At 39.4% G+C, this 13201-nt stretch overlaps 1 protein-coding gene across 1 annotated transcript in view; it reads left to right on the plus strand.

The window, feature by feature from the left end:
- The first annotated feature begins 8252 nt into the window (after positions 1 to 8252).
- LOC139968558 (uncharacterized) overlaps positions 8253 to 13201 on the plus strand; it is a 17857-nt gene continuing 12908 nt past the window's right edge. Inside the window, exons 1-2 of the mRNA XM_071972639.1 lie at positions 8253 to 8518; positions 11074 to 11180. Coding sequence (XP_071828740.1) covers positions 8477 to 8518; positions 11074 to 11180 — 149 coding nt within the window. The 5' untranslated portion in view covers positions 8253 to 8476. The remainder of the gene's footprint in view (positions 8519 to 11073; positions 11181 to 13201) is intronic.

Consider the following 13201-nt stretch of genomic DNA (forward strand, 5'->3'; position numbering starts at 1 on the left):
ATTCCTGAAACATCAGGTGACCATGTGACGTCATCTTTGGTATACCGCACTCACGACAATACTTTTAGTGTAAAGTTGTATACTTGAGCTGCCAAAAACGTCAACGGCATTCCTCCTTTTCCCCCTTAATGCTACAATTCTGTGTTGTTGGAGGTTGCAGTTTTACCTCAGCCAACAAAAGCATCAGCTTTTTTGGCTTTCCGAGTAGAAGAACCGACGTCAATCGCCGTAGACTTTGGATCAGTTTTGTGAGATCCACGCGGAAATATTTTTCAGCACCCGTAGTATCCCATGCCCATATGTCAACATGCATGTCCCTGCCTCTGTGTATGTTACAAATGTCTCATTCTGCGAAACTTATATACTTTCGACAGATGTGGCGGCCATAACTAATATGTGTAAAATTGACCCTTTCAAGTCTCCTCGTAAACACGCCCAGGACGTTCTTACATGTAACATTATATCACGCAATTGACAGTTTACTATTTACTGTTTGAGATGACCGTATGTAGACCGTGTATAGACCGTACCTAGGGTAGCATTTTCAGTACATTTAGTGAGTTCCACCCCTCTCCGGGGTTGGCTCACAGCATGTGTAAATAGTCATGTTAGGATTTCATTGCATTTATCCATTTCATTTGTTGTATTCCAGTATCGTGAGTTCATGATACATGTGTTATATTGTTATGTTTGTTCCGGCATCTGCATAGTCCAAGAAGGATATAAAACGGTACTTTATAGCGATCAAACGTTTTATTTCGTTAGTGACTGTCTTGTGATTGGGGGATGTTACTGGTCAAGGCCTGTTTTAACTAGACCTAACTCTATGGAATCACATAGAGTCACGGTAGTATTTCGCCCAGGATTGAACGAGAAACGTGAATTTGGATATTCCCTGCTAAATATGGTTTATTGACAAGATACTTTTTCTCTGTTTGTAATTTTGGATATTAAAACGAGTAAGTACTGTGTTCAACTGAAGCTTAGCCATGTATATGCTTCCCTGGTCGATTCGGGCCAGTGTCTTCTCGGAGTTGTTCGATTACGTTTATGTTATGATAGAGTTTTTTCGGTAATTCGTTGATAGTAACGTAAAGCATTTTCCCGTGACATATCCGCATGAGGCATCTTTTAGGTCTATTCTTCTGTTCAGTATGAGGTATTTTGCGATCAAATTGTATTACCGGAATCGGCAAGCTGCTTGCATGTTCTATACCGTACGTACCTAATGATGTAAACGATTGAGTATTAATTTTGCAACTAAAATAACCCATTTTACTAAATGTTCTCATTAAAATTGTCTTTAAACTAGTTGTTGCCCTTCATTTGTTCTTGTTTTAAGCTCAAAATAAAATAAAACTGTTAGCAAACTGCTTATCCACTAGAGAGCCTATTAAAGAGAATGTGTAAAAGTAGGTTGGCCTGAGGTTTTTATCCTAGCAGGATCTTTTCAATGGCTAACTTTCGGTAATAAAGATCTTTTTTTTAATTACGAAATACGAAAGTAAAAATGTTAAACTCTATATAGCGCGTTTCTTAAACCTCACTTTTTGCACATTCGTCACTACGCCAGAACGGGGACAATGTGAACACAGTGCTAGTTCAATTTATTTACGCCCATCAATAGATGTGTTTCACTAAGATACTTAGAACATAAGTTTCAGTTGCTTGTTGGTCACTTAAAGTAAATGGAGATGGCTTCTGAATACTTGACTGGGTGTATTAGATTGTACTCTAATCAGAATTTGTCATATTTAATGCGGGCTTTAATTTGTCTAATTGATCACTTGGCAAATAACCCATTTATGACTTTGTGTGAAACTCCCATTGTTAAAATGGTCCCCTGAATTCCTAGCAGTGGCGTAGGAAGGTACTTTTGAGTGGGGGGGGGGGGGCTGAAGACTGACGGCCGGCCTGGGGGAGGGGTCTAAAGGGAGGGGGTGTCCCCCTCCCCTTTGGATTTTTTTTGCATTTCCAGGTGGCCTCAGATGCAATTTGGTGCAATATAGCACACTTCAACACCCACTCCATTTTGTAAACTTAATTTTGTATTTTCACCTGGCCTTAGATGCAATTTGGTGCTCCAAATGAGATTTTTTGCTCATTTGGAAATGAAAAAGGGGTTTTCTGACTTGCGAACCGGGGGGGGGGGCGGAATGATACTTCCGCCCCTCCACATTTTTCACTGGGGGGCTGGCATCCCCCCAGCCCCCCCGGTTCCTACGCCCTTGATTCCTAGATACGCCACTGAGTAAACATTAACAACATTAAACGTTTAATTTGAACATTTAATGCATAGTTCTTTCAAAAGGTCTGTGTGGATGCCTGTGTGTTTTCACTATTATATTTTGACCTTATCTATCGAAACGATTGATTAATTGAAACAAAATGAAAATACAATTGAAGTTTAGTTTTGATATGTCAAAAGGAAATAGAACATGAGGACAATCCATGAATTGCGTAAGTCATCGATCATTCCCTACATGCAGACTTGTTTATGGGCTACATATAGTACGCTAACATGTTTGAAATTCACTAACACCTTTAATTATGATCGCTGCAAAACAAAACAACAAAACAACATTTGATCAAAACTGAACAAAACAACATTTGATCCTTTTACCCATTGAGTTTTTACCTCAGTCTTCATTCTAGCTAAGTACTTTAACAACACTTTTGAATGTGTGTGTGGGGGGGGGGGTGGGGGAGTTCTCTGCTCTGCCGAAGAAGCGACAATAAATGAATGGTGTTGGAGGTGAGGGCAGTGACGTAGCCCAGGAATTTGAAAGGGGGGGAGCACTTTTTGCGATTGATATGGATTTTCAAAGTTGTAGGCACGACTATCTGAGCGGAGCGCCACCATCGGTTGGCGCGGAGCGTACAAGAAAATTTTTGGTTTTATAAACCCCCCAGATGGCCGGAAACGGCCCTTCCCTAGTGTTCATTCTGGTTCCCTGGCCTCTTGCTAACTTGAGACACCTCATTCAATATCACTTTTAAACCCCAAAAACAAACGAGTTAAAATAGTACGTAATTCAGTAAAGCATAATGTATTAAAATTAGCAAGTTACACAAGGGCGGCGGAAGCACTTTTAATCTGGGGGGGGGGGGCACCGACGTCAAAGGGCACTTTGCAGAAATTCGATTGGACTGATGCAGCCTGATATTTAGTACCCTTTATAAATCTTATTGTATTATCTTATTTGCGTATACACATCACTCCATACATATAAAGTCTGTTAATCAACGATAGGCTTATTTGACTGTGGAATGTTCTCAACTGAAATTTTATCTGCGTAAACGGGATCTTAAGTAGATGTTAAAAAACTGACAAGATCGTATCCTAGTCTTTTTCGGCGGGTAGAGTATTGAATGAAACGGCACGCGATATGAATGACAGCCTAGATGACAGAAGAATAGGTCACCTAATTTAGCCATAATCTTGCTACGTTCTTTTCAATAGTTTTTCCTGTCTAGACTCTTAAACTCGTCCAGTAAGCTTATGGATTTGAATTATGGGCTTTTTAATAAGAAAGATAACTTGGCCAAAAAAAGTGTAGGCCCGGGCCTACAGTGCTACATACTGGCTACGCCCCTGATAGTTCTAAATTAGGATTAGATCTCTTACTGAAATATCGCTGACCTAATAAGGTGATCAAGAGTACAAGTTTTATGTAGAAAAAGGGCACATTTTTAACCTGAGGAAAAGTGGGGGGGCACTTGCCTCCTGTGCCCCCCGGTTCCGCCGCCCTTGAAGGTACATGTACAGAGTAGTCTTACTTTTCAACTTCTGATACTTGTAGATACAAAAATAGTCCAGAAATGTCTTTGATACAACTGTAGCTAGTAAATGTTTAAGTTAGCCTAATAAGAGATCTAAGGCGAGAGCTATCCGACGATTGCCATCTGATGCAAATTTCTCAAGTGTTTTCTCAACTGAAATATTATCTGCGTAAACGGGTTCTTAACCCTGATCATATGATATCAGTATCAGCAGATTTTGTTTCCTGTTTAAATTCTTTTACATGTTCTTTTACATAATATATCAGAAAGACAAACATAGTGCTCTTTTACAAGTTTTCCAGTAGGATGATTCTTGTTTATTGTCCAATGTATGGACTTTAATACATTTGACGAACTTAACTGATGGACAATATAAACTTTCATATTTTGTAATACAGCCAGATATGCAGTGGCCTAAAAACAAATATCGTTATCGCAGTGTATTAGCAGTGTAATAATTATTTATAGGAAGTGCGTATCACGTACGATTGCTAGCTTAGCTTCATAACATGCTGTTCGTGCAACAACTTAGGACGACTCATTGAACGAACGTTGTCGACGTTGTTGTGCATACAGTTCGTGACATTCCATAGAGTGCGGTTAGGTAGGCAATATGATTTTATAACGCAGTGGCCAACTGTAGGCTTGTAATTGGCTATAAGCTAAATTTAGCTAATTGCATCTGCCAAACTAAGTAAGTAGTTGAATCAGTAGGCGTGAATGTTACTACGATTACAATCGAGTTAACGGAGCTGACGAGTATTCAAGATCAAAAGAGCACTGACAAAATACCATGCTAAAAAAACGACAGTTTAAAAAAAAAAATCGACACTGAAAGGGGGGAGCGGTCGCTCCCCCTGCTCCCCCTGGCTACGTCCCTGGGTGAGGGTAGATCGGAAGGAGGGGGGGTGAGAAAGATGACCACCTGTCGTTCCAAAGAAAAAAAAAGGTGACTGGAGACAATGCGGAGATTATCGTGGATTGAATAACGTTACCATTCCCGATCGTCATCCCAAGCTGCATTTACAAGACTTGTCTGCTTCACTGAATGGCGCAAGATATATCTAATGCGCGCATATCACCAAATTCCGGTTGAGGAGTCGGACATTTGCAAAACGGCAATAACAACACCTTTCAGTCTGTTCGAATTCAAACCTATGCCATTCTCAGAAACGCAGCGCAAACATTCCAGCGCTTCATGGATGAGGTAACGCGTGGACTAGATTTAAGTTATGTCTACATCGGTGATATACTCATTGCTAGCAAACAGCGAGCATATGGATCATTATAGACAACTGCTTAACGTACTCCAAGACTATGGAGTTGTAACTAACCCAAGTAAAAGTCAGTTTGGAGTCCCTACACTTGCATTCCTTGGACACACAGTTGATTCCAAAGGAATCCGCCCATTTCCGGAAAAGGTGAAGGCTATTAATGATTTTCCTCAACCAACGTCCTTACGCAAACTTCGCAAATACCTAAGTTTATTTAATTTTTAACGGCAACTTATACCTCAATGTGCTGAACTCCTTCGACATCTCAGGGATTTACTTGCGGGTAACAAACGAAAAGCAGCACCATTGACTTGGACAGAGGAAGCGTCTGGCTTTTACAGCTAACAAAACCCGCGCTTGCGCAAGCTACTCTACTTAGTCATCAAGATCCCAATTTACCCCTTTCCGTCATGGTGGATGCATCGAATCGGGCTGTCGGAGGCGTACTTCCAAGGGCATAGGAACCGGGGGGCTGGGGGGAGGGGCGCCAGCCCCCCAGTGAAAAATATGGGGGGGGGGCTGAAGTATCGTTCCGCCCCCCGCTCCGCAAGTCAGAAAACCCCTTTTTCATTTCCAAATGAGAAAAAAATCTCATTTCGTGTCCCAAATTGCATCTAAGGCCAGGTGAAAATGCAATATTCTTTACAAAATGGAATGGGTGTTGAAGTGTGCTATATTGCACCAAATTGCATCTGAGGCCACCTGGAAATGACAAAAAATTCCCCCTCCCCCAGGCCGGCCATCAGTCTTCAGCCCCCCCCCACTCAAAAGTACCTTCCTACGCCACTGCGTACTTCAACACTACCTAGATGGATCTTGGCAACCGTTGTTTTTCTTCTCGAAGAGCTAAGTGCTACTAAATCTAGATACAATGCATTTGTACGCGAACTGACTGCCATTTATCTAACGTTTTAACCTTTAACGCTACACATTAAAGGGACGACAATTCACGATTTTCACGGATCACAAACCCCGTACTTACGCACTGTGCACGAACTCTGATAAGTAATAGCCTAGAGAAATAAGACATCTAGATTTCGTGTCCCAATTTACCATGGACATACGTCACGTAAGTGGTAAAAATAATGTTGTCGCAGACGCGTTGTCTCGCTTGGAAGTAAATTCTTTACTAGAGCTCCTTTCTCTGCTCAATTGGACTACGCGCAATTAACACATGCTCGAAAGGACGGCCCGAACTTTAAAACTCCAGGAATCTTAATCACTAGTATTCCAGAAAATATCTTACAATATACTCTGTGATGTATCTACCGGACCACCGAGACCTTACGTTCCGAAATCTTTTCGGCGTTCTGTCTTTAACGCCACATATGGTTTATTGCATCTTGGCATACGCGCGACTCAACGATTAGTTACAGATCGCTTTGTTTGGCCCAATATCAACAAAGGTGCGAGACACTGGGTTAAATCTTGTCTAGACTGCCAACGGTCAAAAGTGCATAGGCACACCGTTACATCAGTTTGTACTTTCGCTTGACTAGATGCGCGCTTTAATCACGTACACATTGTAGGACCATTGCCACCATCCAATGGATATACATACTTACTGACTATTGTAGATCGGTTCACAAGATGGCCGAAAGCCATTTGCCTTCCTAATATTACCGCCGAAACTGTCTCAAAAGCCTTTCTCTGTCGATGGATTTCAACGTTTGGCACACCCGTTACGATCACCACAGACAGAGGCACGCAGTTTGAATCGGCCGTGTTTCGTGACCTAACCTTGCTGTTAGGAAGCAAACAAATTCGTACCACGGCATACCATCCGGAATCCAATGGTTTAGAAGAACGCTTCCATCGGCAATTAAAGGCTGCCGTCAAAGCGCAACATGACCCTACGCATTGGAGTGACTTATTACCATTTGTCTTACTTGGTATCCGTACGGCGCTCAAATAAGACATCGGCTACAGCGCCGCTGAACTGGTTAATGTACAACCTTGAGATTAACTTGTGACTTGGTCAACCAAGATGAGACTCAACGCACTCCAGACCATACTGTTTATGTTGACCGTCTCCGAACATAAATGGCTCAGCCAACCCCCATCGGAACTAGAGATCACAGGAGAAAGCCTCAACTGCAAACATATAAAGAGCGTTGTACGCATGTGTGGGTCAGAGATGATACCGTCAAACGGCCGTATCGCGGTCCGTACCGAGTCATCTCCCGAGGAGACAAAACTTTTGTGGTAGACATATATATATGCTAAGCACGACATAGTGTCGATTGACCGGCTAAAAGTAGCGTGGACTGCTCAGGATGAAATATCGCACTCTCTGCAGCTTTCACTGACAGACGTAACGCCGGTTATATTATCATACCCGCCAGCTACATCGTCTACCGACAAAGCCACATAGCCACATCCGCCGATCCCGTCCCTCCGGTCACAGTTACTCGCTCAGGACGCCACGTCCGATGGCCAGCAAGATGTCGATGAAGGATTTTCCTTATTTGTTTTGTTTTATCGATCACTCACCTTTTCTTTCTTTTTATCGGTCAGTGATGCGAGGGGGCTTATGTAGCGGCGTAATTTGACACCGTTACTGTTTCGGTCAACTGATAGCGCCCTCATTTACCCTTGTAGTATCGCTAGTTCAAACTTACACCACTTCGAATTTCGACTTCGACCGCTCAACACGACGAGCTACCAACTACGTTAATCGCCTAAAATGTATCGCCTTATTATTACTTCGATCGGATAATTCTCATCGAGTTGGGAAACATTCCTATCCGACCGTTATCGATTTATTTTATTATATCTATATTTATCTCGCAGCATATACCGTGCGAGGGTATTCGTCCAAAGTTTCAAGTACTACTTTCAAGTAATAAACGCCTGGCCTTTATGAGCAATTAAGTTCGATGAATAAATAATTCGAAACTAGCACTATATACAGAATAATAAACTGTACTTCATCTTGTGAGTGCTATTCTATTTAACAGTGAATTTGCATTGTCATTACCGTCAAATCCCAATGGATCCTAGAGATGAATTTATGGGCCACTGAGCCGGTGTTAAACCGGTGTTTCATTATTTATGGACTAACTTCGTTTAAAACACGGATAAGTACATGGGAGGTATTCCAAACATAATTGAACTTTGCTCAGTTTTGCCGGCTATAATCTGATCATGTATTAGATATCCGTTTGTGTGTGATGTACTGTACAGTTTGTGTAGTACATCGAATGTATTCTAAACAGAACTGTGGACTTTGCAACGTTTTTGTTTGTTCCATTTTTTTTTCTACAGGTTGGTGACTATATTTGCATCATTTATTGAATATCCCTTTGTGATAACATTGAATGTCTTCTTAGCAGAACTGTGACGGTTTGCTCAGTTTTGTTTTAGTGCTGGTGCGGTGAAGGTACTGTAGTGAACGATACACATAAACCAAAGTTAAAATGGCATCCTATCATGATGACTCTGCTGTTGATCTAACATCCGTAAGTAACCGCAACCGATTGTTTATTGTACATTTCCTTTGGTACCCGTACGATACCATTCTGTTTTTACGTACCAACTACCATGTAAGGTAATATACCACAATTAGAGCAGTGCATTAGTCCTCCATGAAGGATTACGCATAGTTGTATTTATTCCTTAATAGACCTATTGTTTTGGCATAAACTGTGATAAACTACTTAATGGTATACAGATTGAGAGATTGATTGAAGATGATTTAAGGTTTTTCCATTTTAAAAATTCCTGTGTGAAACAGGAAGATTCCACAACGAGAGCTTGCAGACGGGTTGTCGAGTGGGCCTACTGTGCTAACCGTCGACCTCTTCTAGCTTAAAATCTAAACCGTCATTATGGGTAAACGTTGAACGGGCTATATGATAGCCCAAGCCATCAGCTATCATAAAGTGGATTGGGCATGCATCAGCTATCATATTGTGGATATGGCATGCAATAGATATCATATAGTGGGTATGACATACTCCAGCTATTATATAGTGGGTATGACATACTTCAGCTATCATATAGTGGATATGACATACTTCAGCTATCATATAGTGGATATGACATGCATCAGATATCGAATAGTGGATTGGGCATGCATCAGCTATCATATTGTGGATATGGCATGCAATAGATATCATATAGTGGGTATGACATACTTCAGCTATCATATAGTGGGTATGACATACTTCAGCTATCATATAGTGGATATGACATACTTCAGCTATCATATAGTGGATATGACATGCATCAGATATCGAATAGTGGATTGGGCATGCATCGGCTATTATATAGTGGATAGGACACGTATCAGCCAATATAGGCATATAGTGGACAGGACATACATCAGCTATCATAGAGTGGGTCGAACATGCATCAGACTTCATATAGTGGATATGGCATACATCAGCTATCATATAGTGGATATGACATGCATCAGTATTCACAGAGTGGATATGAAATGCATCAGCTATCGTATAGTGGATAGGACATACATTAACTATCATATGGTTGATATGACATGCATCAGCTATCATATAGTGGATATGACATGCATCAGCTATCATATAGTGGATATGACATGCATCAGAAATCATATAGTGGATATTAAATGCATCAGCTTTCATAAAGTGGATAAGACATGCATCATATATCATATAGTGGATATGACATGCATCAGTTATCATATATTGGATAGGACAAGCATCAGCTATCATATAGTGGATATGACATGCATCAGCTATCATATAGTGGATATGACATGCATCAGATATCATATAGTGGATATGACATGCATCAGCTATCATATAGTGGATAGGACAACTTTCCCTGTGGATTATCATCAAATATAAGCATTCTCCAAGGGAAATTTACACATATAGATTAGACCATGGCTAATATGACAAATTAGTGCTTCATAGCCAATCAGGAGACAAAAATTAAGAAAGACGCCAATGAATGGAACCATGAGACACCGCAATACACAGTTATAGATGAAGCAATAATACTTGACAATTATAACATGTTTCATCAGGATCGAGAAATTCATGATAAATGGTGAAAAATTGATTACTTATATATCAAAGGATTAGGCAGTCAGTTGTCCTAAAGTATGTCTTAGTCTTTCAAATTCGGAACCCGACAACGATGCTATAGTATTTATTCTATTGAAAGCAACATAACTTAAGATTTAGGTGTGAGTATTCTCCATTTTGAACTGTGGAACAATGCAGTAATTAAAGACATAAGTCAATATCTACAAGATCAATCTGGTGGTATTTTTGTAAATAGACGAGGATGAAGTTAGAAAACAATGTGGACTTATTAAACGTGGAATTTATGCATACTTCGATAATATACCGTAGTGGGTTTTGAAAACTACTCTGATGAAAAAGCTGGTATCTTTACTGTACCTTTTAATAAAAGTATTTAACAAAATTTCATCCCATATGTTTAAAACATGCTAAGACTGCTCCTGTGCCCAAAAAAATGCAAGAACAAAACAAGTCACTCTATGTACGTCAATAATACGTCGAGTATTGGGTTTTATTGTATGCAGAAAATATTGATAACATGCATAATGCAATCCATCAATACGTGTGCTGATCACAATCAATTTGCATGCAAAAGAGCGCGATATATATATATATATATATATATATATATATATAAATACATATATATATATATATATGTTGATACTAGTTGAGACTAGTGGAACACTAGTAGTTGTAACTCGGAGTTTCACGCGATTTAGCGATCGTCTCAACTAGTATCAACATATATCCCGCTCTGTCCACTGGACATAGAGCATTCTGCGCCAAGATAGACGCCAACCAACCAACTCTAAATATATATATATATATATATATATATATATTAGTATATATATATATATATATATATATATATTAGTATATATAATTGATTTCGTAATGAGTTGGAAAATCTATATATCAAAAAATGGAAAATCCATCAATTCCATGCAGGAAAGTTTACTTGTTTTCTATTTAAACTCTCTTCCGAAACTTTGCAGGGAAATGATGCTGAACCGACCACTGTATCATTCGTTGCTCTGTGCAACAGCAAGGCGAAGTCGACGACATTCGACATGATCAAAATAAAAGGTCTTCCGAAAGAATAGTAAGAGAAATACATTGGAAGTGAATTATGATACAACAGTGTGCGAAATAGGTCATTTTGGTCTGAATTATCGTTGATATAAAAAAAATGAAGCCAAGGAAACATTCAATATACGTACAATGCACAAACCGTTAATATAAAATCACTGATTATCATTACATATAGTTGTTTTGTATCAGTTGACACATTACGCAACTGAGATGACTTAAGTAGAGCACAGATTTAGGGCCCCAAATTGTGAATATCTTAGTTTGACATTTAAGACACGCCTTTGTTCTTTCTCAGCGCAACAAGTGAAGTTCAATTTATGTGTTCACAATATCTCAGATTAGGTTAACGCGAAAGGGTTCTATAGCATAACGATAGCCAAAAGTGAACATATGGGAGGGCCACTCTTTGTCCCCGTACTCTCTGGTTCCGAGCCCTTGTCAAATAAGCATGGGGTTGTATCTTTAACATATATACATTTACATTTTGAGACAACTGAGCACCAATATCAAATAACCTATTTAAGTACCGAACAACAGTGTCGTTAAAACTTCTTTTGAAAGATCGCAGGCTAACCGCGAGTACTGCATGACATATATTCTACGAGGATTTAAGTTTGCTTGTAGCTACTACCTTTGTATGCGAAAGAAAAGTACTGGCATGGCTACAGTAAAGAATATCGAAACAGCTGTCATGGATTGTGCTGGTGACGTATAACAGGGTGATATGATTGAACGCAACTTCTCGCAGCAGTCTATGAGAGCATACAAAATACGTTGCTATTTGCTATATAGTCTTACGAGTATAGCTCTAACAGTCGAATGAGTAGGTCTATAGGTTACCATAGTAAGTCACAGTATTCTATGATAGCATACAAAATACGTTGCTATTTGCTATATAGTCTTACGAGTATAGCTGTAACAGTCGTATGCGTAGGTCTATAGGTTACCATTGTAAGTTACACTAGTTACACAAGTCTATGACAGCACCCAATTACGTTACTACTTGCTATATAGTCTTATGAGTATAGCTACAACAGCGGAATGAGTAGATCTACAGGTTACCATAGTAAATAACATTCTATAAGACCATACAAAATACGTTACTACTTGCTATATAGTCTTATGAGTATAGCTGTAACAGCCGTATGAGTAGATCAATATGTTACCATTGTAGGTCACAGTAATCTATGATAGCATACAAAGTACGTTACTACTTAGAATATAGTCTGATGAGTATATCTCTAACAGTCGTATGAGTAGGTCTATATGTTACCATACTTAGTCGCAGTATTCTATGAGAGCATATGAAGTACGTTACTACTTGCTATATAGGTTTATGATTATAACTGCAACAGTCGTATGAGTGTGTGTGTAGGATACCATAGTAAGTCGCAGTATTCTATGGGAGCAAACAAAGTACGTTACTACTTGCTATATAGTGTTATGAATTTAGCTGTAACATTTCTATGAGTAGGTCTAAAGGATACTAACGTAAGTCACAGTATTCTATGAGAGCATATAAAGTACTTTACTACTTGCTATATAGTTTTATGAGTATAGCTGTAACAGTCGTAAGAGTAAGTGTATAGGATACCATATATTGGTCCACACATTTTGCAAATGAATAGATATATGGTAACTTCATACATTCATGGAGAATTTGATGCTCTCTTATGTGGAAGTATGATAAAGGAGGATATACATCTTACGCGAGTAAATGTATGATGTGCGACCTATGACGACTAAATTCACTTATAGATGTAGCAAGGGGGCAGATGTCCTCACTTTGATATTGGGGGGGGGGGAGGGGGATCATTCTGCTCCCCCCTTGTACCCCTTCGAAATGTTTAAATTTCAAGTTTAAATTTTCTGAATAAGATGTCGAGATATAAGTCGAGATTTTGAGATGAAATCTACAATTTCGAGAAGATAGTAGGAAAAGTCTGCGATTAAAATCTAGCATGCCCTGTACAATAAATTTGAAATTTAGAGAATCAAGTTAACATAAAGAGAAAATGGGCGAAATGTTAA

Source organism: Apostichopus japonicus, chromosome 1, assembly GCF_037975245.1.
Source record: "Apostichopus japonicus isolate 1M-3 chromosome 1, ASM3797524v1, whole genome shotgun sequence".
NCBI classification, from domain to species: domain Eukaryota; kingdom Metazoa; phylum Echinodermata; class Holothuroidea; order Aspidochirotida; family Stichopodidae; genus Apostichopus; species Apostichopus japonicus.